General features: G+C 42.8%; 1 protein-coding gene across 1 annotated transcript in view; it reads right to left on the bottom strand.

Annotated features, from left to right (window-relative positions):
* Positions 1-27,624, bottom strand: part of HYDIN (HYDIN axonemal central pair apparatus protein) — a 325,008-nt gene extending 297,384 nt beyond the window's left edge. The window contains exons 1-8 of the mRNA XM_081963626.1: positions 27,446-27,624; positions 26,568-26,699; positions 24,803-24,928; positions 23,260-23,379; positions 21,836-21,970; positions 11,450-11,649; positions 9,693-9,817; positions 3,121-3,322 (exon numbers count right to left, since the gene is read on the bottom strand). Coding sequence (XP_081819752.1) covers positions 3,121-3,322; positions 9,693-9,817; positions 11,450-11,649; positions 21,836-21,970; positions 23,260-23,379; positions 24,803-24,928; positions 26,568-26,687 — 1,028 coding nt within the window. The 5' untranslated portion in view covers positions 26,688-26,699; positions 27,446-27,624. The remainder of the gene's footprint in view (positions 1-3,120; positions 3,323-9,692; positions 9,818-11,449; positions 11,650-21,835; positions 21,971-23,259; positions 23,380-24,802; positions 24,929-26,567; positions 26,700-27,445) is intronic.
* Positions 27,625-27,829: the final 205 nt, after the last annotated feature.

The following is a 27,829-nucleotide window of genomic DNA, read 5'->3' as shown; positions in this document are numbered from 1 at the left end:
AAAGAAAAAGATTGAAAAAGAAAAATACTTACATGATTGTATTGAGATGTACAGTTACATACCAAAAGGAGACAAAGGGGAAGCCCCCCAAAAGGGAAAATTAAATCGTAAGAGTGCGGTTAAAGGGGAAAGATGGAGGGAAAAATTGGGGAAAGGTACTAAAACAACAGAATTAAAAAGGAGTAGAAAGATTGGAAAGAAAAAATATAAAAACTACAAGAACAAGAAAAAAAAAGCTAGGGGAATGAGTGCAAAGAAGAGAAAATAAGAGAAGTTCCTGAGAGACTAAGAGGAAATGGTTGAAAGGAGGAAGGAAAGAAGGAAAAGGATTTATTAGTAGTATAGAATGAAATTAAATATAACCAATGATATATAGCTAATATGATGTGAGGGAAATAGATTAATAGTATTAATTATGGATAATTAACTAAGTGAAATGTTTACTATATAAAATTGAATTTGAGGATATACTGTATGATATTGAGAGTAAAAAAAAATAGATGGAAATTATATGTTAAAACTTGATTAACTTGGAGAGGCAATAAGGATATTGTTTATATATTAAGAAGAAATTAAAGTCAAGCTGGAAAATATGAAAAGAAAATAAGATGACTGAAATGTGAAATGAAAATATGATATAAAACTTGTATAAGATGTTTTATAGGTGGCACTTATCCCCATCGAGAATAGCAAGAATGTCGAAGAATAAGTCTGAAAAATGCTGGAAATGTCAACATACGCCGGGCACATTCTACCACATGTGGTGGACCTGTCCTGAAGCTAAAAGATACTGGACTAAAATACACATGTGGTTGGAGAAAATGATACATAAACATATAGACTTGAAACCAGAACTTTTTCTATTGGGATTAATACCAGAAATATACAATAAAGACTTGAAATATTTGATTATAAATGTCTTAACAGCTGCTAGAATTGTAGTTGCTAAACATTGGAAAAATGAGAAAGTACCAACAGAGGAAGAAATTGTTCGGAAGATAATGGACTGTGCTGAAATGAGTAAACTTACATTTGAAATTAGAGAACTAGAGGATGAGCAATTCTATAAAGTATGGGATTTGTTTTATCAATGGCTGGATAAGAAAACCTGGAAATGATTCTTTTTTTCCCTTTATCTTATCTTATATGTAATAGAAAGCTATATTTAATGTTGGAAAAAAATTATTTTTTCTTTTTTCTCTTTTTATATGTGTTAAGCCTTAACTATGAAACAGACTATCTACTTATACGATATAAGAATAATAAGGTATTCAATATATAAGAGTGAGTTGATTTAAATTGTTAGGTATGATTGTAGTTGGCAACTATCTTATAATATAAAATGGAATAATGATGATGTAATGAATAATGGATATAAATATAGACTGAAATATTTAATGACTACATGGATTGACAAATAATAATGGAAAATTATATTTGGAGTTGTGGATGATTGGAAATTCTATGGCTAATGGAAAGTAGAAATGTCTTATATGAAGTAATGAGGTTTTTTTTCTTTGACTTAATGCTTATTCTTATCTTTTAGAGAATGGTGATATAATTGTATAAAGACTTATTGTTACCTAGTAGATAATTATGGATGTAAAGAAACAAGGGTTGTCATAAAAGAAAGAATACTAATGGTAATTTGAACACACAATGCTCAATGAAATATTTAACTATGTTTAATGGATAATTAGTGACCTTATCCTTAATTGTAAAAACCACTGCACAAAAACTTGTAACCAAACGACATGCTTGATGAAATTGGGTTTTTTCTTTTTTCTTCCCTGCTCTTGTTCTGTATGTGTTGTCTTGTCCTTTTTTAAAGAAAAAAATAAATTAAAAAAAATTAAAAAAAAATAATGGTGAGAAAGCAGGACTTTTAAAAAGATACAAAATCTAATTTGTATCTATCTTTTGTATCCATCTTTTCATGCCCCACTGAATGCTTGAAAGAGGATTACAGGATGTGGATTTATTCCCCAAAGCTCCTAAAGGGAGGACAAGAATATTGAGCTAATAGAAGCTTTACAGACGGAGGTCCAAACTCAAAATAAGGAGGAATTAAGCAGTGGAACATCCTGCGCCCTGGGGCTATGATGTTTTGTCACTGGAGGTTTTCAAACAAAGGTTGGCTGTCATTTTTTCTGAGGTTATGAGAAATGTATTTATTTATTTATTGAATTTATGTTGCCGCCTATTTGCCCATGGCGACTCAAGGCAGCTTACAGAATATGAAACCACATTTAAAACAATAAAAATTAACAAAAAGAATGAAATAAATTAATACAGTACAATATAACAAAATCACCCCCAACCTCCCTGTCCCAGTGACAGCAGATCACACAAGCCATCCCACTCTTGGTTCCCCAGGCCCGCTGGCAGAACCAGGTCTTCGGGAATTCCTGCCCTAAACAAGATGTTCATCTAGAAAGCCTCTAAAGTCTCGTCCATCTCTATGACTTTGATTCTAAGATTCTCAATCAATCAAACTTTATTACAATCACAGACCACACTTAGCTAACTCCCTCAGGTAGATTGTAGTAAAGAAACAAGCAGAAATGGTCACAGAATCCTTCTTTGTCGTCTTTGAGTGCTCTTTTCCTTTGCAGGAACACATCTGCTTAGAATCCTACCCTCATTGAACCAATCATTAGCCTTCAAAGTGCGTAACTCCAAACTTTAAACATTTATGTATTGCCTTTGAAAAAGCCTTTCTGAATTATTTTTCTCCTTATGTTTGCAAAGAATTATTCTTTAGTGACATTTTAGGATATCAAGACAAAAATGTCTGGCTCTCTATAAAATAAAGTACATTTTTAATGATATTTTTAAGCCTAGTAGGTATCCAACCATTATCTGCAGGAAAAAAAACAAGGCTGCTTCTAAATAAAGAAAATTTTCAAACAACAGATGCGGAGTGTTGAAATGAATATGATGGTATAAAATAGGGAGAAATATAGAATTCTGCAATTGGATAAAATGAAACACAAAAATTATATTATTATAAACTGCTATTTGTTGTAAGATTTGCAACAAATTTAATATATAGATTAGTGTGCACAAAAATGTACTCCTGGTCCATTATTTAAAAACAAGATATCATACCAAACTTACATCAGTTTTTTCTCTTCTTCCTTTTCGTGTGTTGCAAACGCTTTCCACTGAAAATGCGCAATGATATCACTCCAATTGTGTATGACCACAGACCTCTGGTTTGCTAAAGTGATGTAAGTCTTCTCGATTGTCAAGGAGTTTTTATCCAGTCTCACATTGACATCTGTAGCAGCTCCATATAAACTGACATGAATGTCTTCTCCTTGGAAGGTCAGAAAATAGTAAAATCAACTAAGTTAGCTATGTCTGCCTTTTGTAAAAAGCATTTGATTTAATTGCACAAAACATGATTTTATTTTACAGTAATTCAAACAAAGAACCATATTCTTTACATTAGTTTGTTAGCACAATTAAGTTTGTGAAACCTTTTGAATTTTCAATACTTCTGCACAAATCTCACTGAAAACATTCACACACACATCCTAAAAACAGATAGAGAATTCAATTAAATAAGTCAAAAACATTATGCTTCAGTGGTGGAATTCAATTTCCCCCCCCACCGGTTCTGTGGGCATGACTTTGTGGGGGGGGGGGTCATGTGACCAGGTTAGCGTGGCCAACTCAACATCACTCATGCCCACACCCATTCAGTCACATGACCCCACCACCACCAAGCCACAGAACCTGGTATGAAAAAAAATTGAATTTCTACCTATCTATTTTCTGCCTAGGCCTGGCCTAATCTGTCAAAGGCTTCCTCCTGCATGCTGCCCACTCTCCGTTCACCAGTCTCGTTTCTGCTCCTTCAAAGGCCCTGGCCCTGTTCTTCGCACTGGCCGCACACACACATTGCCTGCTGTGCCGCTCCACTTGGACTCCCCTGGGCAAGTCCTTCCAGCACAGCAGGCAATGGGATGCATGGCAGCTGCGGGCATGAAGAACAGGGCGGCTATGGCAGCGGCTTTTTTGGCACGTTTGAGACCTCTGGAATTATTGGTGGCCTCCAGCCAGCCACTGCAGCTGGGAGGTTTCTTGCAGTCGCACTGAAAAAGAAAACTTGCCTTCCGGAGTCCGGACCAGCTGCTGCCGGAGGAAGGTAATCCCAAAGAAAGAGATGGTCGTGGGGGAGGAAGCAGGGCTAGGGCCTGAAGGAGTGGAAACGGGACTGGCAAATGGAAATCAGGCAACATGCAGGAAGAGGCCTCAGGAAGGCCAGAGCCAGTTAATGGCTCGTTCCCCAACCCGGCCAAGGCAAACAGTGAGTGGGAGGAGGTTCTGGGGCCTCAGGGAATGGCATGTCCCTGGCCCCCTGCCCTTGACCGAAGGCAAAGGGCGAGTGGGCGGCATGCTTATCTTTGGTCACCTGAGCAGAGTGTGACAAAGGCAACAAATATAGGACTGGGATGGGTACGGTGAGCGAGCATCAAGTGGGCATCGAGTGGATGGGCGGGGTGAGCAAGCGGTGACGGGTGGGCAGGGATGGGGCCAGCCAGAGGTCACTACCAGTTTGACGAACCAGGTCAAATTTCCCCTACCTGTTCACCTGAACCGGTACGAACCGGCTAAATACCACTTCTGTTATGCTTTAAGTAAATAAACCTCTAGGACACGGGTGTCAAACTGGCGGCATTATGTTGCCGTCACATAACATTTTGTGATGTTTTCCCTCTTCACTACGGTGAGCATGGCTGCACATGATGCATCTGGCCCACAGGCCCCAGTTTGACACCTTGTTCTAGGATTAAAGTTCATTTGAAGGAAAAATTAGTATCAGTTGTTTTAATCAATGGGGTGATAATCAGGTGGGAGGGTGGGAAATTCTGCTTTATTTAAAGCAGCATTCTGAATATGGATTGTCAAAGTCTGATCTTCACACAACACAGGGGTGTGGCGATGTGTCATTGATCAAAAAAAGCAACATTTTGAGATTTTGAAAAACAGTTGTTGATGCTCATGAAACCTGAAAAGATCACCAAACTATTTCCAAAATGGACATCCACTGCCAAGCACATTATATAGAAGTGGATGCAATTCAACCCCTTTGTTACTCTCCCCAGAACCCCCAAACAAGATCAAACAAGAGCAAAGGATGCAATACTCTGGGAGAAATTCTAAATACCATAATTAAAGGTTTCTCTTGATGTGAAAGAATGTATTATAGGTAGTCCTCAACTTACAACCACAATTGTGCCCAAAATTTTCATTGTTAAGCAGGACACTTGTGAAGTGAGCCATGCCCCATTTTGGTTTGGTTTTGGTTTGGTTTACTTGGATTTATATGCCAACCTTCTCCAAAAGGACTCAGGGCGGCGTACAACATTAAAAAACACACATCCCAAAAGTTAAAAAAAATTAAATCCATATCCAAAAAAACAAACCGAATTTAAAAAACAACAACAACAATACATTTAAAATAAGTTAAAATTAAAATTAACAGGCCAGGCCGGCTTAATGGAAAAGCCAACTTTTTACGGCGTGTCGGAAGGACCGGAGGTCAGGGATTATGCGAAGCTCTGGGGGCAGCTCATTCCAGAGGGAAGGCACTCCCACAGAGAAGGCTCTCCCCCTGGGGGTCACCAGCTGACACTGCCTGGCTGACGGCACCCTGAGGAGGCCAACTCTGTGGGATCGTACTGGACGGTGGGAGGCTACTGGTGGCAGTAGGTGGTCTCGCAGGTACTCTGGGCCTAAGCCATGGAGTGCTTTAAAGGTCATAATTAATACCTTGAATCGCACCCGGAAAACAACCGGCAACCAGTCCAGGCGAGAAAGGACGAGGGCATGAGTGACTGTGCACAGAGCATCCCGATCCAGGAAGGATTGCAAGTGACGTACCAGGCGAACCTGGTAAAAGGCCCCCCTGGTCACGGCCGTCAGGTGTTCTTCTAAACTAAGCCGCGTATCCAGGAGGACTCCCAGATTGCGAGCCTTCTCTGAGGGGGCTAAAATTTCTCCCCCTATCATCAAAGATGGAACAAGATGTACAAATCGGGATGACGGAAACCACAGCCACTCAGTCTTGGAGGGATTGAGCTTGAGCCTGTTCCTCCCCATCCAGATCCGCACAGCCTCCAGGCATCGGGACATCACGTTGAGGGCATCATTTGGGTGGTTTGGGGTAGAGATGAAAAGTTGGGTATCATCAGCATATTGATGATACCGTACCCCAAAACCACGGATGATCTCGCCCAGTGGTTTCATGTATATGTTGAACAGGAGGGGTGAGAAAACCGACCCCTGGGGCACCCCACAAGTGACGCGCCTGGGGGTCGATCTCTGCCCTCCAGTCAACACAAACTGCGACCGATCCGACAGGTAGGAGGAGAACCACTGTAAAACGGTGCCCCCCACTCCCAACCCCCTGAGTCGTCGCAGTAGGATACCATGGTCGATGGTATTGAAAGCCGCCAAGAGGTCTAATAGGACCAGGACAGAGGAACAGCCCATGTCCCGGGCCCGCCAGAGATCATCGACCAGCGCGACCAATGCCGTCTCCATGCTGTACCCGGGCCTGAAACCTGACTGAAACGGATCCAGGTAGACAGCTTCATCCAGGTACTGGGGAAGCTGACGTGCTACCACACTCTCGACAACCTTTGCTATAAAGCGAAGGTTGGAGACCGGACGATAGTTGGCTAAAGAAGCTGGGTCCAGGGAAGGCTTCTTGAGGAGGGGCCTCACCACCGCCTCCTTCAAGGCGGTGGGAAAGAACCCCTCTCTCAATGAAGCGTTGGTAATCTCCTGGAGCCTGCCTCGTGGAAGCCGAAACTAACCAAGAGGGACATGGGTCCAGCACACAAGTGGCAGACTGAGTCTCCCCATAATCCTGTCCATGCCTTCGGGGGTCACAGGGTCAAACCCATCCCAGATTGTCTCCTCAAGATTCATCCCCGTCGGCTCGCCCGAATCTACCCAGTCAGAGTCCAAGCCTGTCCGGATCTGAGCGATTTTATCCTGCAGATACTGAACAAATTCTTCAGCCCTACCCTACAAGGGGTCTTCCCCAGTTCCTTGGTTAAGTAAGGAGTGGGTCACCCTAAACAGGGCGGCTGGGCAGTTATCTGCGGACGTGATAAGAGCGGAAAAATATTGCCGTTTTGCCGCTTATATCGCCACTAATTAGGATTTAATATGAATTCTTACTAGTGTTCGATCAGATTCGGACCGGCTGGCCCTCCAGTCACTCTCTAGGCGTCTTTTCCGGCGTTTCATCTCCCGGAGCTCCTCAGTAAACCAGGGAGCCATCCGGGATCGACACCGGGTCAGAGGCCGCAAAGGCACAACACGATTCAAAGCCCCAGCAGCAGCCCTATCCCAGGATTCCACTAGGGCTTCGGTCAAGTTGTGAGCAAGGGATTCAGGAAAAGTCCCAAGCTCCATCAGGAACCTTTTGGGGTCCATCAGGTGCCTGGGGCGGAACCATCTAGTCGGTTCCGCCTCCCTGCGGCGAGGGGTAGCGATATGGAAGTCAAGCCTGATGAGGAAATGATCAGACCATGACAAGGGTTGAATAGAAATATCCCCTAAATCTAGATCATTCATCCACTGCCCAGAGACAAAAATCAGGTCGAGCGTGTATCCCCCATTATGGGTGGGGTCTTGAATTAACTGAGTTAAGTCCATAGCTGTCATGGAAGCCATGAACTCCCGAGCTGACTTGGATGTCTCGCCAATGGAAGGCAGATTGAAATCCCACAGGACCATGAGCCTGGGGAAATCAACCGCTAATTCAGCTAATACATCCAGCAGCTCCAGCAGGGCCGATGAAACATAGCAGGGAGACAGATATGTAACAAAAAGGCCCACCTGAGCTCCAAGGCCCCACTTCACAAAGAGGGACTCACACCCGCCTATCTGAGGCACAGTGACCTCCTGAGGTCTGAGACTTTCCCTGATAACCACCGCCACCACCCCCTGCCCCTGCCCTGGGCTCTCGGCTGGTGAAACGCCTGGAAGCCTGGTGGGCATAGTTCTCTAAGGGGCATACCCCCCTCATGGCCCAACCAGGTCTCCGTAATGCACGCCAGGTCCGCTCTACCCTCTTGTATGAGGTTGTAAATGAGGGGAGCCTTATGTACCACGGACCTGGCGTTAAGCGACACCAGCCGGAGACCAAGGTCCTGTAATCCCGAGCACCCGGGGATGCGAGAAGGGCGATAAGGGTCAGAACGCACGATCGCTCTTAAACAGCAAACTCGTGTCCTCCGAACATCATTTGGCCCTCGGCCCCCACCATAACTGCCTCTCCCACAAACAGTAGAGATGGTGAACCCCCCAATGGAATGGCTTAATGTCTCCCCCGGAATCCCAACCCTTCCTAGCCCTCCCAACCCGCGCCCATTAGTTAGCTCTGGCCTTTGCCCTGGCAGACTCCCCCCAAGCCTGTCTGAGCCATCCGAATCAACCCCCCCTCCCTCCCCTTAAAATTTGGTTTAAAAGCCCCTGTAAAAAACCCTCAAGAAGTCTCTTCTTCGCATGCCACCTCTCAGGATCCTAAGATCCGTCATTAAGGAAGCATCTTGATAGGTCAGAAGGACATCCCCGGGAAAGGGGGAGTTCCCGGAGGGAATAAAGTTCTGTCGCAGTATAGCATAGAGGAGAGTGTGGCATCAACCAAACGGGATGACATCATGGGGAGATGGAACTTTCTTGCCCCAATCACTGCAGTTAAGTTAGTAACATAATTGTTAAGTGAATCTGGCTCCCCCATTGACTTTGCTGATCAGAAGCTCACAAAAGGGGATCACATGACCCCAGTATTGACTCAAATATGAGTCAACTGCCAAGCATCTGAATTTTGACCACATGATCATGCAGCAATGGTCATAAGTGTGAAAAGCAGTCTGTCACTTGGCTTCTTTCAAACCTTAACACTTTTCAATTTGACAATGAACTGGGGAGAGGGAAGGAGCAAAAGTAATGCTGAGAGTGTGTATGTAGACCATGAGAGCCTGGTAACCATCAAGGTCACCACTGCAGGTGTTTGAGAAAGAGATGGACTATTCCCAAAAGGACCTCTCATAATTGCACAATGTGATCATCCAGAAGTGGGGAGAAAGAGAAATTGCTGTTTGTGTGGGAAAACCAGAGTTGGTTTTTTATTCTTCAGTACCAAAATGGTGTATCTAATAAAGTTTTACTTTGGGGAATTCAAGTTTTACTTTGGGGAATTCAAAGCTCCCAAGAGTGTTTTCTTATTTTGAGTTCAATAGTCAGACAGTTGACAGCATCATAAGTCATTTTTTCAGTGCTGTTCTAACTTTGAACAGTCACTAAACAAAATAATTGTAAGCCAAGGACTATCTGTACTTTGAATATCCTGGAGGGAAGGGGTGCATTCCAGAGGAATAAGAGGCAGCTCAGTGCTGGTATATTGTGAGAGGAAGAGGGTGAAGTTATCTCCTCCCTAACAGTTCTCAGAGTAGATGGCAGAGTTTCTCTCTCATTGGGAGTGGCTCATCTACAGTATCATCAGCTGCAAGGAAAATCTAATCCAGCAATGCAAGGTAATCATAGGTCACTTTAGTATTATGCATTAAAAAAGGAATAATTGCAGGATGCACTGCTAGGATCCAAAGACTCTGAAATCTCAGGATTCCATAAATGAAAAAAAATGATTTCCCTGTTCTCACCTGTATCATAATGTATAACAAGGTCTTCACAGTGGTTGCCACTTTTTTCTGGATAAAAGTCAATAGTGAATTGCGTGGTTTCATTTACTCCAAGAGTCCCAATTGAGGGTTTGACAGAAAATGGTCTGTAATTAAAAGAAGGAACATCCCTTATTATGGCCAGGTTTACCTGATTAAATTATACATCAAACAAATGGTGGCTGGAAGTGAAATCGACAATAGATGACTCCTACAAGAATTTTACAAGAAGTTCCTTCTCTTCTCACACTGAAATAACGATTTCAATCAGACTGATGCACGAACCACACCTGTCCCCCCACTTCAACCACAGCACCCTTCTGTGTTTTACTTCCATACACATATATACAGCAGTCCCCACAGATACAAACCAGGATGCGATCACAGTTTTTTCCTCTCTATCTACTACTAAAATTCTCTCTTTATAGCCATTAAATGAGCAAAACACTGCACTGTAGGACCTTTTTCAAAGAAGGGCTAATTTATAGGATACAGTATGTCCAAAGTCCAAGTTTTATAAAATATTTTATGGGAATAATACAAATCAATTCATCACATACATAATTTCTTGTGCTCATGTTTGACTGTGCTACACAGTTCAACATGGGTGATTTTCAAGGCATATACAGCTCTGCATTTATCCCAACTTTTCCATTGAGAGCAACACACTGCAAGTTCTGTTACAGTTGAAGGTATAAATGCTTCTGTGCTTCAGCCTGGAGGTCTCACCATAGCCTTCTATAAGTTTCATTTTTCATTACAATTTCATTATATTTTAATTTCACTGCAATCCAAACTTATAAATATTGAGGATGAATTGGGATAGTCAATTTTGTAGAAGGCAAAAATAAAATTCTAAATGATCAAGCCAAAGAGAAAAGAACTGAAAGTAATAGAACAAAATTTAACAGAAATAAAAATAAGAAATTGTTCAGAGTTCTTAGTATTGTTTTAATATTTATTTATTTATTTAATTTATTAAATTTATATGACATCCATCTCAATCTAACAACCAACTCTGGGTGGCTTTAGGAAACAACTGTATTACACAGTATATAAAGGCGATATTTGTAGCTCAGGATTGAAATGAGAGTTCCTTGATACTCTCTGAGCTTGGTTGTTTTCTTCCAGAAATTTCATTACCCAAACTAGGTAACATCATGACTGATATTACCAAGTTTGGGTAATGAAACATCTGCAAGAAAACAACCAAGCTCAGAGAACACCAAGGACCCCTGACTTCTTTCTGCCACTCGGTCTCTCCTGCTTCCTCCTTGTTTCCTTATTGTAATCTTACTTAAGAGTGAAACTTGCCCAAAGGTCCATGGAGGTTGGGGAGAAGCCAATTCCTTGCTCTAATCTTCTCTTGCCCCTTCCCTTGAGAAGCTACAATCACAAGAGAGGATGGAGCTTGGCTTTCAAAGAAGCTTCATTCAGACGCATATGAGGAGAGTTTACTCTTCCCATGGCGTCTCTCCCCCCTTTTCAATGCTACATTAGTGGTAAACCATTGTTTGCCTCTTCTGGAAGCCCAGGATGGGGTTGGCCCACAAGAGAAGGATGGCAAGGAAGGTGGCAAGTGTGAGCAAGAAGCACACTCACTCAGATTCAGGGCCTGCTGGAGGAGGCTAAGTGCTGCTCAAAGCTGCTGGATAAAAATATTTATACTTCAGAATGGGCACTTTCTAACATAGTCTTGCCTAACCCTTTTGGCCTAGGGAGAAAATTCAAGATCTCACCTCTGGGTGGTAATCTGGTAGTAGGCCTCTCGGTTGCCAATGTTCCGAACAAGCAGGGTTTTTTGTGTATTGTTCTTCACAGGAGATGTGGAGAAATTCAGTTGGTCTGGGAAATCCAAAATGCCTCGGGCACCAATTGCTCGGATAGGCACAATGAATTTTTCCCTCTCAGTAATGCAAGTTAATTCATGGAAATAATCCTGGGTGGAAAGAAGAATATGAAAAATGAGAAATCCCTTCCATGACCTTTGCAGAGTAGTTCAGGGTCCTTGCAGATAGGTAGTCCTTAACTTATGATCACACTTGGGACCAGAATCTTTGTCGTTAGACTTGATGAGTTTCTCAAAAGGAGAGGTGAAAAATTTATAGAGCAAAAAGCAATGTATCAATTAATGTTATGGGGGAAAAGCGGTTTGCAAGGATAGAAAATATGGAGAATCTCCACAAACTCACAGAGAGTTGGAAATATCCAGCATGTCAGCTTTGGGATCCATATTAATATCAGAAGCTTCCACGCTGCCACATTCTTGTGCTTGGGACATTAGCAAGGAGGATTTAGTAGAGGGAATGTAGTTAGACATAATAGCATTCTTCTTTTCGGTCAAGGTCATGGTATTCCTGCACCTGGAGGAGGAGTGGTTGAAGGGATGTCTCGAGTTGGGACAGATGGGAATTGGACCATGTGATGGACTGATGGGTGCAGGGGATGCGTTTGGACTTTTGACTTACTGAGGGAAAACCTGAAACTCTTAGATTTGGATTTTCCCAGATGTGCCAGTATACCTGCTCTAATAAAATGGAACTTTGAGAAAAAGTCTGTCTTGGAGTTTTTCTTGGAGTTGGGTTTATCTGGAACGCTGACATTAACCCAAATCCCTATGTTAAAAAACAGCAACCCGAAAGGGGGTTATCCGGCGTGCTAAGCCCCTGCACCAACCAAAACCTCAGGTGGTGCGAAGATTCTGCAAAGATGGAGGAGATCGCAGAAGGAGCTGTGGGAACGGATACTGGAGAACTCACTGAGACCCAGTATTCTCCTTCTGAGGACATGGTGCGAACCCTCGAAGCTGCAGAGATGACACGAAGGCTAGGCACTCGGCCCAAGGAAACGGATTCCTGGAAAAGTCAGACAAGTGCTGAAAAAACTTTTAGCTGCCAAACTCTACATGAAGCTGTCAAAATGTGAATTCCATAAGGAATCTTTGGACTACCTGGGCTACCGAGTGTCTAATCAAGGTATCGAAATGGATCCTGGAAAGGTGAAGGCTGTGCTAGTTTGGCAAGCCCCAAGAATGTGTAAGCAACTTCAAAGCTTCCTGGATTTTGCACATTTTTATAGATAATTCATCCCTTCCTTCATGGAGGTCAGGCTCCCTTTAACTGAGTTACTAAAAACCGGCCCATCTCCGACCAAGCCAAAATCTACCCAACCTCTCGCTTGGACAATGGACTGTCAAAAATCCTTTGAACATTTAAAGTGCCTGTTGGAGGCGGAGCCAATCTTCCAGCATCCTGATCCAAATAAACCCTTTATAGTCCAAGCTGATGCTAGTGACGTTGTTGCAGCAGATTGAGGCTTTCGCCCCAATGCTCAATAAACACGGGACATGAGACCAAAGGTAAAAGAGATACAGGTTTATTGATGTATTGAGTTCAGCGTGTTCACACATCAAAATCTGAACTTCCTGGGCTCCACCCAGGATGCTACTTTTATGCCATGTTCCACTGAGCATTCTCAAGGCGTTTCCATACACGAGACAAACATGACATTTCGAAAAGGAGAAGTTCATTTTGGAATGTTACAAACAGAGAAGTACATAGGGAAAATACAAAAAGAGAAGTTCCTATAATGTCTTAAGCTATCGGCCGTTTCACCACTGTTCTATCTTACGCCCACGCTTGGCTTCCTATGCCCCTCCTTTACAGCATCTTGCCACACTGTTCCAGTAAGGTTTATTGCAACATAATAAAAGTCCATATTAAGTCTATATTGATATTCAAAAGCTAGTAAGAAGTTAGAGCCTGGGGGCTCATATACCCAGGTGATATGGTGAGACTTTAGCCATTTTCTCCTGGCTGCCTCGTTCCCCCTTTTGAAACTTCACCCTAATCAAAGGATTAATGTGTAGTTTCATAAATGTTAGGGTTTTCTTCATACCCACTCCCTTTCAACCAATATTTCCTTTTTTGGACCTCATAAAGAGTTAATTAAGCAGGGGTATTATGCAAAGGAGAAAGGCTTAGCTTGCGATCCTACATACCAAAAGAAACAGCCTTTGTTTAATCCAACCTGTTCCTGGTAGCCAAGAGAACCATTCATCTGTCCCTTGCATTCTTTGACCAACTGAGGAAGCTCAGTCTCGTAGTTCTTTAACCACCACCCCTGATTTATTCATATAGAAACAGCAATCTTCTCCCAGGAATACACATAGACCACCCTTTTTTGAACATGTCCCAGGAGGGGGACTAGGAGTGTGTATTCTCCACAGGATAAGATGTATCAAAGTGCATGTCCCCGTCCAGTTACTTGGTAGGCATAAATATTCATCTTTCCCACATAAGAAGAAGACTCCATTCTCCCCTACACACACTCCTATGTTCATAGAAAAGGCAAGGGCTCAAAGGTTCCTTTCATAAGTCCAGACCTGTAAGGTTCCTGCCAAGTACATACCAGTCAGGGACTGTAATGGAACTCCTTGCAGACAAGCACAACCAGCATTTGTGGCCTAGGTCAGGATCAGTCTGATTAATTAAGCTTTGACCTAACTCCAGCATTCCTAATATATAGTTCCCTTTTCTCAATTGTTGCAAGGGCCCGTTTTCCCTATGCTCTGCCCTGCTTCTTACAGGGTTTGTCAGATAATTGACTTTAGGTGGTGAGATTGGCTTATGGCTCCGTTCCCAAGCATAAATGATACGCTATTGACGGGAGCGGACCTGTTCCACATCCTGTAACTTGATTCCACCCTGTTCTCTGGGATTTTTAGCATCCTCTGATCTTTCTTCAAGAGCAAGGGGGGTTGCTCGGGTATTTTCGCAACATTGGGAACTACTATTCAGGACGTTATCACTTAGCAAGTCCTTTGCCAATAACAGCCAGAGCCACAAAAAGCTCATAATCATCCCTCACACAAAAATTCTCCTAACACAATTCTTTTGGTCTACTGAATCACCACATCAGGGAGAAGGCAGGGGTTATATATAGTTTGAGGAAGGGCAATATCAGCTTTGGGCAATCCACAAAACCAAATCTTATTTGCTAAACATATCACCCACAATCCAAAAACTCCTATTATACTGTAAAGAACCCACGGTTTCTCAAACATAAGTGTCATCAGAGGATTCGCACTCCTCTTTGTCACAGTCAATGATTTTAGCCTCAGCACCTGTCTTTTTCTGGAGGGGGCAATTCCTGAGGGGTGAATATGCAATACAACAAATAAGTACATTCACTAAAGTGAGAGATAGTGCAGTTATGACTATGAATACTTGGCTTGCCATTTCCTGACAGGTGCTCAAACTCTCTAATATATCTTATATCTAATAAATAGAACATTGTCTTCCTCCTCCAAATCTTCAGCCATACGTCGAGAAGTCAGCTTCCAGGGGGTGACTTCAGTAGGGCCTCTTCTGCCCCATATATTCTGTCCATTGCCGGTAGGGCAGTTTTTAGGGGGCGTTTCTTTAAGCATATCACTAGAGGACGGGCTTCATCCTGGTCTGCCTCCCAATACTTATCAGCAGCTGGCTTAACTCGAGTCCAGTGAATACAAAACTGGGATTCCAACACTTTTACTGCAAGTGGAGAACACATGACCACAGTATACAGACCTTTTCATCTAGATTTCAAAATCTTCTCCTTTCCAGTGTTTTACCTATACTTTTCTCCCATCTGAATAATATGACTAGGGGTGGTCAGAAATGGACTGAGGGACACACAGTATTGCTGGATTTCTTGCATTTGCTTGTTTAATTCTCTCCCCATCTGACTTACCCATGAGGCCCCTATTTGGCCTAGGTCCCCTACATGGTTTCTCAAATTAGTACTTATAACTGGGGGTCTCCCAAACATCCAAAGGAGATAACCTAATTCCCTTTCGTGTAGTGCATCACACAGACTAAAGTGCCAGTGGCAATGCATTCACCCATTTATGACTAGTTAATAGAGTAATTGGCTGCCTAAAAGTCAATTTGCTAAGCTGTAGGGTGTTGCCACTTCTCTTTTCTGGAGTCAGGACTCCAAGTGCTATTTTACTCCACATACAAATTGAAAGATTTCTCAAGGTTGGTAAGTTGAGACAATGATTACTTTAAAATTTCAAATGCCTGTTTTTGTTAATGCTTGTAGTAGAAAATATGACTGCTTGTTCTCTTCTCTTATCTATGTCTCTTTTGTGGATTCATACAGTGGTTTAGCTAGAAGGGCAAAATTCGGTATCCATATTCTACAATACCCTGCTACAACCAAAAACCCTCATAATTGTCTCCTATCAGTTGGTTTTGTCGTTAAATCAAATCATTAAATTTTTCAACACCACTACTCTGTGGGGAATAGACAGCATGAAGTTTCCACTTAATTCCAAAAGCCTAGGAAACAGTTTGTGTCACCTGAGCTGTAAAGTATGGGTTCACATGCTTCAGGAGCGAAATCAATAGGTAAAATCATTTAAACACACAATAACTGCAAGGATGAAACTTGTTCTTGTAAATGAACTTAAAACATTTTCTGAGTTGTTACTTTAAGGTGTAGGGAAGGAAGGAAGGGAAAAAATACTTTTCTTTACTCTGTTTCTATTGGCCAAACAAACACAAAGTAAAGACTCCCCTCCCCCCTTCACTCAGTTTTCTGGGCCCGACAAACTGAACGAAGGCAATTTCTGCCAGTTCAAAATTCTTGTCTTTTTGGATTGGAGACATCTTAGTTACAATTACCTTGAGGGTGCACCAAGACTTAGACACACATATACACAAGGACAAGGAGCAAGAAACTTTTTTTTCCCCACAAGCCATCAGGTTTGGAAATGATAACACACATGCATTGTCAGGCCTGTAATTATATTCTTTTTTGGATCTTTGGCCTGCCACACTTTCTTATAATTTTCTATGCTGTTTCAATAGTGTAGTAGTTGGGAGGGGGGAATAGGAAGGAGTAGGATTGTAGAATGGATTGTTGACATTCTTTTGTAGAAGCCAAGGTCATCTTTTGTCTCAGCACCTCGACACCTGGCCGGAAGAAGATGGGTGTACATGCCAGCGTGGAAGATGATGATTGGAACATGTGATGGATTTGTGGGTGTGGGGAGAGATCATGAACTTTAACTGGGTGAACCCAGAGGATGTACTTCCAGAGTTGAAATTTCCATAGCCGTACTAACATGCCTGCGGAATAAATTGCACCTTAAAGGATGTTTTGCCTTGGACAATGATTTATTTCTGCATGGTATTTAGAACCCTAACATGCATACACACACATACCATTAAACAACCTTGCAACTTACTGTTTCTTTATATGAAAGGGAATCAAAGTACATTCATATCAACTTTTACCATCAACATACTCACATTTGCACTGCAATCATTAATTTCACATACAAAAATCCCATTTCATTCTTTCTTCATGCAAAGCAATTATTACAATTATTTCAGGGAGCTATAGATAAGCCAATAAGTCATTTTCTATTATTAAAGGATCTCAACCTCCCTCCAGGTCTGGAAATGATTGCACACACCTACATACATGTACAAATACCATGGAACAATACTTTCAGGCCTGGGGGAGGTTCCGTCCCTTAAAATCTTCAATTTTCTTTCCTTGGGAAACATGTGGCTCATTCTCCAAGCATAGGAAAACTCAGAGAGCAGTTTAAATCCTAACTACACTACCGTTCCCCACAACTTCAAGCCCAAACTGAGAAGCTTACTTATTTTGCCAGCTGGTCAAACATATCAAAATCAATTAAACGCCATTCAATTCTACACGTTATTAGTATAGATACACACCTAAGAATTTCAACACATTACATCAAATTAATCAAGTCCAATTACCTAGGTCTTCCCATTCAATAGGCTTTACCTTTTTATTACCTGCTAAATTTCTTACTTTTGCTCGAAGTTAAGCCCGTTGTTCTATCTCCTTAAGCACTAGATTGTTAATACCTGTCTCTGCCTTGGGGTGTTCCGTTTCTAATTTGGATATGCCAGCTGGCTAATTTTTAAAGACCTAAACTCTTCTATCTTGATCTCCCAGCATGTGCTGGCATGTTTTTAAAGATCCAGATGTATGGAGACTTTCATTAACACATCGTTTGCATCTGGGTGGGGCTCTTGATTCATCTGATGGTGGCCATGTGAAGGAGGGGGAGTTCCCCTCTAAATTAGTGAGGTGCTGGATCTTGGAATTCCTCGTAGCATACATTTGAAATAAGCAAAAATAAACCTGGGGCATGTTCTAATAAACAACTTTAATATAAAATAAAATAAAATACAAATCTTACTATCTAAATCTTACATTTTGGCAAGAGCTATGTTGCCCACCTCCTTCGGCAGGCGAACAGAAGATCAGAAGGAAAGTAAAAGAATGTGTGACGTATTATGAGACATGTGCATTAATCATTGTCAGATAAGAAACAAGCCTACTGTATAACTCAGAATATAAGCAAAAGTTGACAAACCAATTAACGCAGTGACAGGCCAGAATCTGAGGCCCTATACAAAGGCACCCCAAATCTTGGCACCATGCCTTTTAGTACACACAAAACCAAGAGATCTCTAAATCCCAATTTCTGGGGAAATTGTGGGGAAATCTATTTGCCACACAGCACCTGGGAGTCCTGTAGAAGGACTTCCATGTCACTGCGTTTATTTGGTTTGCCAGCTGCGCTCACATTCTGAGTTACATGGAAGAATGAACTGTCTCTTATCTAAGCTTCACTGCGCATGTCACACATTTTTTTCACATCTCCACTTTGTCTTTTCTTTTGTCCGTCTGCCAAGGCAGACAGGAATTTTGCCAAGATGTAATCATTTAACTTAGTAAGTTTTGTTTTTACTTTATATACAATAAAATGTGTTTCTTAGAATATATCTCGGGTTTATTTTGCTTATTTAAAGGTATGCTTCAAGGAGAAGCCACAATTTCATACCTCGTTAATTACAGGGCTGGAATTCACACCCTGACATTCCAAAGAAAGTTTCCATCCTGTCTTTGGGTTGTTTTGTCACAACAGAGACAGGCTGCAGCAACCTGATTAACAACAGCATATGTGCCTCTAACTACCAATCCCCACAAACAACCTCCTTGACAATTCTTCCGGCAGGTCCCCTTGCCTCCCACTCTGTCTAAGAGCCTTGGTGAGAAAAAAAATGTGTTTCCTCTTGCCTTTTGAAGTTCCTTCTTCTGTGAGGTTTTGAGCCCTAAGTAATCTATGCTTTTTATGCTCATTCCATAAGTTCAGAGATGCCTTTCCTGGGACATATATCCTATCTTAAAATTATTTAACATACATTGTAGGGGGGTAAGGGGAACACTTCCACCACCACCCATATACCTCACTAATCATAAAAACCTCGAGGCTCTGAAGACTCCTCAAAAACTTTCTCCCAAACAAGTTTGTTGGGCTCAGTATTTGAAACGCTTTAACTTCAAACTAAAATACATTCCTGGGGGGAGGGGGACCTATTGGTTGACACTTTGTCCAGAAAACCCCAATTTGACAGCCGACAAGAAGAGTTAGTACATGCCATGATCTCCGAAGCCCAACCAGCAGCCCAAACAATTACCAGAGCACAAACCAAATGCCATTCCAACCTCACCGAAGACAAGTTAATAGCAGAATTAAAAGCTGCACTGTCAAAATACGTGGTTTAAAGAAAACCAAACGGACTTAACTTTGAAGGAGGGACTGACTTAGAAAGGAAGTAAGATTAATGTGCCCAGCTGCATAAGACTAATGGTGCTAAAACAGTCATGATTCTTGACTAGAGGGACACTTTGGATTTTTAAAAATCCTACATTTGATTAGGAGACAATTCTGGTGGCCAAAGATCAAAAACCGACATAGAGGTTTTACATTAAAAGCTGTGCTATTTATGCCACCATATAATCCAGACCAGGGAAGCTCCCTGGGTTTCTCCAGCGAGTGGCCAAACCCACAAAACCCTGGGAGGAGATTACAATGGACTTTATTGTCAGACTCCTGGAAAGTGAAGGAAATTCGGTGATTTGGACTGTGATTGATTTATTCTCCAAACAAGCCCACTTCGCAGCCTGCAACAGACTGCCTTCTGCCAAAAAGCTGGCAAGACTTTTTGTGAAGCACATTTACAGGCTTCATGGCGTTCCACGCAAGTAATACCAGATTGTGGAGTCCAATTTACTGCTAAGTTCTGGAGGAGTTCCTGAGGTCCATTGGATCGTCCCAGGGCCTTAGCTCGGCTTTTCATCCCGCTACTAACAGATCGGCGGAGCGATTGAATGCAATGGTGGAACAATACTGTACATTAGATGTTATGTAAATTATCAACAAGAAAACTGGGTGGATTTCCTACTGTTCGCAAAAGTGGCTTATAATAATGCAGTACATAGTAGTACAGGGTTGACTCCTTTTCTAATAACTACCGGCATAGATTTTGTGCCTATGCTTGAATTGCCTAGAGAACCACTCACTTCCATGTCCCTAACAGAATGGTTGGCCTCATTACAAAAAGGGTGGGAGAATACTAAGAAAGGTTAAGCGGAAGCAGCTGAGAAATATAAAAAAGAGGCAGACAAGCACAGGTCTCTCCAACCACCTATTCGAATAGGAGACAAAATTACTTGTCAACTAAATACCTAAGATTGAGGTTACCGAGCAAGAAATTCAGACCTAAATTCCTCGGTCCTTTTTCTATGAGTGAAGGTGATTAACCCTGTTACTGTCCAACTTAGCCTCCCTTGAATACTGGGGAAAATACATCTGGAGTTTCACAGCAGCTTATTGAAACCAGCGGTAGGATCTACTTTGAGACCCATACTACCTGCTCCTCCCCAACTTATGATAGTGCAGGGTGAAAGTCATTATGAAGTTAAGAAGATTCTTGACTCCAGACTGCACTGGGGTCGGTTACAGTATTAGTACTCTGGAAAGGATACCCTGTCAGCTTTGGGAGACATATTAACATTGGAAGCTTCCCTGCTGATTCTTGTGCTTGGGAAATTAGCAGGAGGGATTTAGTAGAGGGAATGTAGTTAGACATAATAGCATTCTTCTTTTCAGTCAAGGTCATGGTATTCCTGCACCTGGAGGAGGAGTGGTTGAAGTGATTTCCTGCAACCTTTCTTCATATATTTTAGCCTCCAGTCCACTAATCATCCTTGTTGCTCTTCTCTGCCCCTTTTTTAGAGTCTCCACATATTTTTTACATCGTGGTGACCAAAACTGACCAAGTTTAGCCTTACCAAGGCATTATAAAGTGGTATTAACACTTCACAGGATCTTGATTCTAACCCTCTGTTTATGCAGCCTAGAACTGTGTTGGCTTTTTTGGCAGCTGCTGCACACTGCTAGCTCATATTTAAATGGTTGTCCACTAGGACTCCAAGATCCCTCTCAGTTACTACTATTGAGCAAGGTACAACCTATACTGTACCTGTGCATTTCGTTTTTCTTGCCTAAATGTAGAACCTTACTTTTTTCACCATTGAATTTGATTTTGTTAGATAGTGCCCAATGTTCAAGGTTGTCAAGATCCTTTTGTATCTTAAGCCTATCTTCTGGAGTGTTGGCTACTCCTGCCAGCTTGGTGTCATCTGCAAATTTGATGAGTTCCACATTTATCCCCTCATACAAGTCATTGATAAAGATGTTGAAGAGTACTGGGCCTAAAACAGAGCTTTGGGGTACATCCATCTGGTGGTGATGCTGTCTAACCCACATTTTTCTACTTTATCTAGTAATAGGTTATAATCTACTTTATCAAATGCCTTACTGAAATCCAAGTAAACTATATTGAGGGCATTCCTCTGGTCCATCTTGTTTGAAGGCAGCAGTGTACAGAAGGGTAGGGGGAAGTAGGACAAGGTGAGGGAAGTATTATTGTGATCCAAGACTTGCCCCCTTTATATATGCACTACCTCATCATAATATTTCTTCCACCACCTTATTTTTCTCTCCCTCCCTCTCCCCCCACTCTCTCACACTCATACACACACACATACACACACACACATACTTATGCTGTGTGTTTCACAGATTGTGTTTTAGTATTGCTAGGATTCATGCATTCGGTCTGCCAGTTTTGTAATCATTATGACAGAGAGGGGGGGAAAGTGATTTTGGTGTCAGCCTGGGGAAACAGAGGAATTTATAGAGAATGACTTTGTAGAACAATCCATCAGAAAAGGATTACCTTGTTTTCCTCAGGAGTGAAGAGAATGCGGAATGTGGAGGGCATGCCAGGTGCGACTTTGTTGCACACATCGTTGGGGCTGATGACTCTGAAGTAAGGTGAACTCTCACAAACAATCTTCACGAGCCGTGGGATCTACAGGAAATGCAGGAATTAAGGGAGGCATTCAGTGAACAGATTAAATCGGGCTTTTATTTGGTAAATGGGGGAGGGGGGGCTGGTGACAATTAAAGTATTTAAACCCCCCATAGGTCAAAACATAGCAAACAGGCAACTTGAGCAATAAAAAATGCCCAGGGTAAAAGGGGAAGTCCTTTTTATTTATTGTTTAAAACTATAACTGTGATGGCGAACTGATGGCACGCGGAGCCATATTTGGTGGCACGCCAGCTGTCAGCTCGGGTGCACATGTGCGGGCCAGCCAGCTGATTTTTCGCCCTCCTCAGGCTTCAGGAAACCTTTTGGAGGCTAGGGAGGGTGAAAAACAGCCCCAACTGGCCAACCAGGATGCTCAGGAACTTCCATTTCTAACCAGGGGGCCGGGAGAGGCTGTTTTCGCCCTCCCCAGGCTTCAGGAAAGCCTCCGGAGCCTGGGGAGGGGTCGCATGCATATGCATGGTGGGATGCGCACGCATGCGCAGGTAGGCGTGCAATTGAGTGGGAAATAGTGCGTGCACCATAGTGCGTGTGCCATAAGAAAAAGGTTTGCAATCACTGCTTCTTCTTTCGGCTCAGCCAACGAGCCAATCAGAAAATCATGTTGTTTCTGAGGACATGGGTCTCTCTTTATAGAACCATAGAGCTGGAAGGAACCTAAAAGGTCATTAAGTCCACTTCAGGATTCAGTACACCATTTCCTATCCAGCTAATTTGAAAATCTCCAGTGAAGGGAAAGAAGAGATACCTGCAAGTAACCTTTTTGGGTAAAGACTTACTCCTTGTACTTTTTATGATGATCAAAAGCCACTTCTTTAAATATTTCTTTAAAAAAAATTTTTTGTTTTTTTTCTTGCACTTTTTCTTCTCTTTATTTTAATTTTGCTTTCTGTGTTTAGTTTGTATTCTTTTTTATTTTATTTCTTTAATTCAATAATTATTTTTTTTTAAGATGTAATTGCCCTCTACTGTTGGAACATGTTGGACTTTTATTAGTACACTAGTACACCAAAGTTCTCCTCCTGAGTGCTGCCCATGAGCAAATTTCCCCTAATCTGCAGATCTTTCTTTCATTTTTCTTAACAAAATGTGATTTTACATTTGTCCTTGTTAAGTGTCATTCTATTTGTTTACTTCCAGCTTGTATTGGAGTTTCCCTTAACTTTTTCCTTTTCAAGTATTAGTCACCCATGCTAGCTTTGTATTATCTTCCTCCCATGACCCTCTCCCCCCACAAACCATATCCCAATTCTGCTGATGAAGGCTACCTTGTCGTTGTTCCTCAGGATCAGTGGTACTTCGTAGAGCTCACAAGAGGCATAGTTTTGAAAAACCACTTCTGATGGAAATGGTTGAAACAGAGTCCGATCCAGATCAACAGAGGAGAACTGAAGATGTAGAGCAACAGATGAAAATAACACTGGGATTGCTTACAGTGCAGTTACATTGCATCTATAACCATTACGCCTTCAGGTAAAGAGCAGATAACATTGGCAATAAGATCCATTAAATAGACCAAATCAGTGTCAAATACCCTGAGGTCAGTTTAAAACTTAGTCACAGTCAACCACTCAGGTTACTCACAGCTGTGTTTGTTAAATAAAACTAAGCATCGAAGCTGTCTCAACTCTGGCCATATGGGGGTCTGGCAAATCTCTGGTGCTTTGAAGGGCCATGGCAGAGGCAGACATTCAGCCAAAAGCTTTTCTCCCAGGAAAAGCTGACTATTAGATAGCCCAGAAGTTGGATAGATTCCAATTTCTGTCCTCAGGTATCGACTTATGTGATTGGTATATGTAGTTTTTCACACTGTGCAACATCCCCAGGGTGATGTGAGTGGCTTCATTTTATGGTAGAAAGAATTAGGGCTGAGATTTGGCTGCAGAAGCCAAGGGGGAGATTATTGTTTCCTAGGCCACAGTGTGGGAGCAACCTGGACTGGTCTTCTTCCAGTTAGCTATGAAGTAAGAGACTCAGGACCAAAGGGCCTGACACTCCAATAAAGGATAACAAATAGCCACTGGTTTTACCATCACAAATTCATTTAATAAACTAGGAGGGCACAGGTTTCAAGCAGAATATCAGTTAACTCAGAATGAATTTTACACATGTTTAATTTTAATTTTATTTAATTTATATCCCACCTTCATTACTTTGATAAACAGGTCAAGGGGTAAATTCCTCCTCCTAATTTTCCCAGAACAATAACCTTATGAGATTGGTTTGGCTCAGAGAGAGAGTCATTGGCTCAAAGTCTAGGGACTAGATCCTAAAGTGGTATTAGAACTCACGGTCTCCCAGTTTCTAACCTTAATCACTAGACCAAACTGCCTCTCTATTACAGTAATGTCAGGCATTTCATATATGCATAATAAGGTGGAATACATCCAAGTACGTAACACATGGCATACTTTATTTAGATGCATCTAAATTCTGCTAATCAGAAATCAATTAAAATTGAAAGTTCACTTTAATAAATTGGTTGCATGGGGTAAAGTGAAAAACAGCCCCATTTGGATGTTCTTGTTTGGATGGTTCCATCAATAGGCACAACTCCAAGGATGCTATTTTGAGACATGGCCCCGATCACACCATTCCCACTCTCACTTTCTGGATGCCACATCAAATTTTGCCTTAGGATTTTTCAAACAATTCATATTACCTTTGACATCTCTTCTCTTTTTTAATATAAAAATATACAAGTATTTAGTTATCTTTTTTAAGCTAATAAAATCCTGTGCAATATCTTTTCATGCCTGTGTATTGCAAGAAGCCCCAGAGGTCCTACACTAAAGTAGAAAAAATGCTTACTTTCTGGTGTGAGGTTTCACTCATGTCCAAAAGCTGAATAATGCGAGGCAAGTGTACTTCATGGGTGCTTGCCAGCCTTTGTTCCGTTGTGAGAGATATCTCTTTCAAAAAAGCCGAGGGTGTCAGCTGCAAAGAGAAGCAAAATTGCATCAACACCTTCATCAAGATTTGCTCTTCCTGCTGTTCCTGTTCCATGAGATGTGCTTACAACCTGTTGTGGTAGAGTCCAAACAAAAGAATGATTTCCCACTGAAATTCTTTAAAAAGTCATAAATGCAGATTGTCCATTTCAATTATTGGAATTTTCATTTGTAATAACATTAATTTGCAGCTTTCTTCTATGCTTCCCTATTTTCCTTAGGATAAACAAAGCCATTTCTGATGGATAATTGTGGCGACGTTGCATTCTTTGTTTTGCATTACATTGATCTTCATTAACTTTGATTTCTATGTAATAGGAGCCTGTGATACACTAAATATATCTAAGCATCCTGCAGACCTTGGTGGTCAATAGTCCTCAACCTACCACTATTTGCTTAGCAAAGCTGACGTTATGACAGTGCTGAACAAACAGTGGTTACAACCAGGTCTTGAAGTTCCATGCAACCTCCCCAGATCTCACTGCACTTTTCCTACCACCAACTGGTGCCACTTTCCTGACCTGCCCCTCCCATGTCTCCGCTCATACACTGCTCTACCTCCCCGTGATTTCCTGCACACACACCAATACTCCCTTGCTCCTTCCCCCACCTGGCACCTGCAACCTGGGACTTGCAGCTTCCTGCTTGCTTCCCCACTGAAACTTTGGTGTGAGAAGCTGACAGGAAATTGCCTTGCTTAAGGACTATGGGATTCATAGGATTTGGGTAATGGCAGCAGCTAGGAGTTCAAGGATGCCTCGTATAGCAATGGATATTCCAGCCCCAACTGATATCTTTAAGTCAAGGACCACCAGTACTTCATTACTTGGGTCCATTTATCCTGACATTCCTCAATGAATTGGACGCTGGATCTGAAAAGTGCAAGTTCAGTCTCAGACTTCACCTGTTTTGGAATTGTATTTTTGGTTAAGCTATTTTTTTAGACGTACTTTTCTATCTATCTTTATTATTTTTATAAATAACTCAAGGTGACACACATATCCAACACACCTTCTTCCTCCTTTTCTCCCCACAACAACCCTTTCAAGGGAGTTGGGCTCAGAGAGAGGCACTGGCCCAAAATCATCCAGGAGCTTTCATGCCTAAGGTGAAACTAGAACTCACAGCTTCCTTGTTTCTGGCATGGTACTTTATTAAACCAAACTGGCTCTCAGTTACTTTTGTTTATTGTTCTAGTTTGCTTTCTGGGAAATGAATGTTTTCAGACACTGATAGGAAACCATCCAGAAATCTCAAGGTTGGTGACTAGGCCAACCTTTACCCAGGCCTTTGGCAAGGAAGTGTGGAAACCCTCTAGTCGTCATACTTGCTATCAAATTTTTATAATTTACTAATTTTATTGTAATTTCTTTGCTGGTTGCTGTGAGTCACCCAAAGTTGTTGAGAGTCAGGTGATGTGCAGGTTTAATAAAGTGTTATTCTACTGGGAAGTCAGAAATCAGCTAAGCAGAAGGTAGTAGTAAAGCATTAATGTTGTCAAGAAAACAACACAATTGAGGCCATACAGTCAACAGGTGTGAAGGTCAACCCAAGGAAGTTTTCCTTTATCCCATGACCCATTTTCAAATATCCGCATGTGTCCATCCATCCCCAAAGGAACATACTGGAGCATCCTTCTTTTCTTCTGTAACCAACTTTGCATTGCGTGGTGCAACCACTTTGCTCTGAAATCCTTCTGGTAACTTCAAAGGAAGCAGAGATTTCCGGGCTCGATCTGCTAGCATCTTTGTCAGCCTCTGAAAAAAGAATAAGCTTCTTTAAAAGCTGGGAAGGGAAAGTATCTGAAATGCATAGCATCATGTGGATTGCCAATGACAAATAGACCCTCAAGGGGAAATGGAGTAAAAAAAAAAACCTTTAGATCGCTTTCGATCTTGCAAGTATTATTATTTTTTCCTTGTAAACTCTGGCTCCAGTTTCAGCAACAACGGAGCAGTCGGGATCTCTTTCAGTTTCTTCCTTTGGGTCTGGCAATTGGCTGGTTCTGCGAGAGAAGCTCCCCTCTCCAGGCTGAGCCCGCCCAGCAGACGCCGACACCGCCTTTGAATTGGGACCGTTGCAGGGAACGGGCTGCCTTCCCTTAACGGCTGCTGAGGGCTCCAAAGGGCCTTTGCAGGCGGGGCACCCAGGCAGCGGGAACAGGGCAGGCCTCAGGGAGGCTCCGGGTGGAATCTGCTGCCCCGCTTTCCTCCAGACGGGAAGGGCGGCGCGGAGGTTCCTTCGGGCGGAGTTTGCCCTGCTTACTAACCCCCCCTCCCATCCCTTCCCTCGGGAGCCAAAGCCTTCGTCTAGCCCCTTTTTCCAGGGTTTTTACAGTCTGTGTGAGCACTTCAGGCTTACAGACTCTAAAAACCAGGAGCGCAGGCGAGGAGGAAGCCTGGCAGAAATCCGCCCGCTCGCCGCTTCGCCCACCGCCGGTCGAGCCTTCCCGGGCGCCCCCGGCTGCGCTTCCCTTACGGCGGGCGGGCAGCCCAGGACTAACCAGGCGAACCGACGAAGCGATCTCCGGAAAGTCCCCGGCGGCAGCTTCTGCGGGGCTGCGTTCGGGAGTGCGCCGGCGACGGGGAGGCGTTCGAGGGCACGCAGGCCGGCCGAGCGCGCCCACTGAACGACCCGAAGCTCGGCACTCGGATCCCCAACGCCGCCAGGCCCTCAAGCCGCCTGTTGCCCCGGCAACGTGCTGCCGCGTCGCTATGGCAACGGTCGCACACTCCGCCCCCGGGAGACGCCTGGAAGCGCGGCGCGCACGCGGCGGTCTCGTGGGCGCGCCTGCCCCACCCTCCTCAGTCCGCCTGGACAGCTCCTTCCTCGGCGGCTCCTCAGGCCCGGCAAGCGAGACAGAGGTGCGAGCCCCGGCGAGCTTAAC

Source organism: Natrix helvetica (assembly GCF_964273705.1).
Source record: "Natrix helvetica genome assembly, chromosome: 10".
NCBI classification, from domain to species: domain Eukaryota; kingdom Metazoa; phylum Chordata; class Lepidosauria; order Squamata; family Natricidae; genus Natrix; species Natrix helvetica.
The sequence above is the reverse complement of the archived record's forward strand: the minus strand, read 5'-3'. Positions and strand labels throughout refer to the sequence as shown.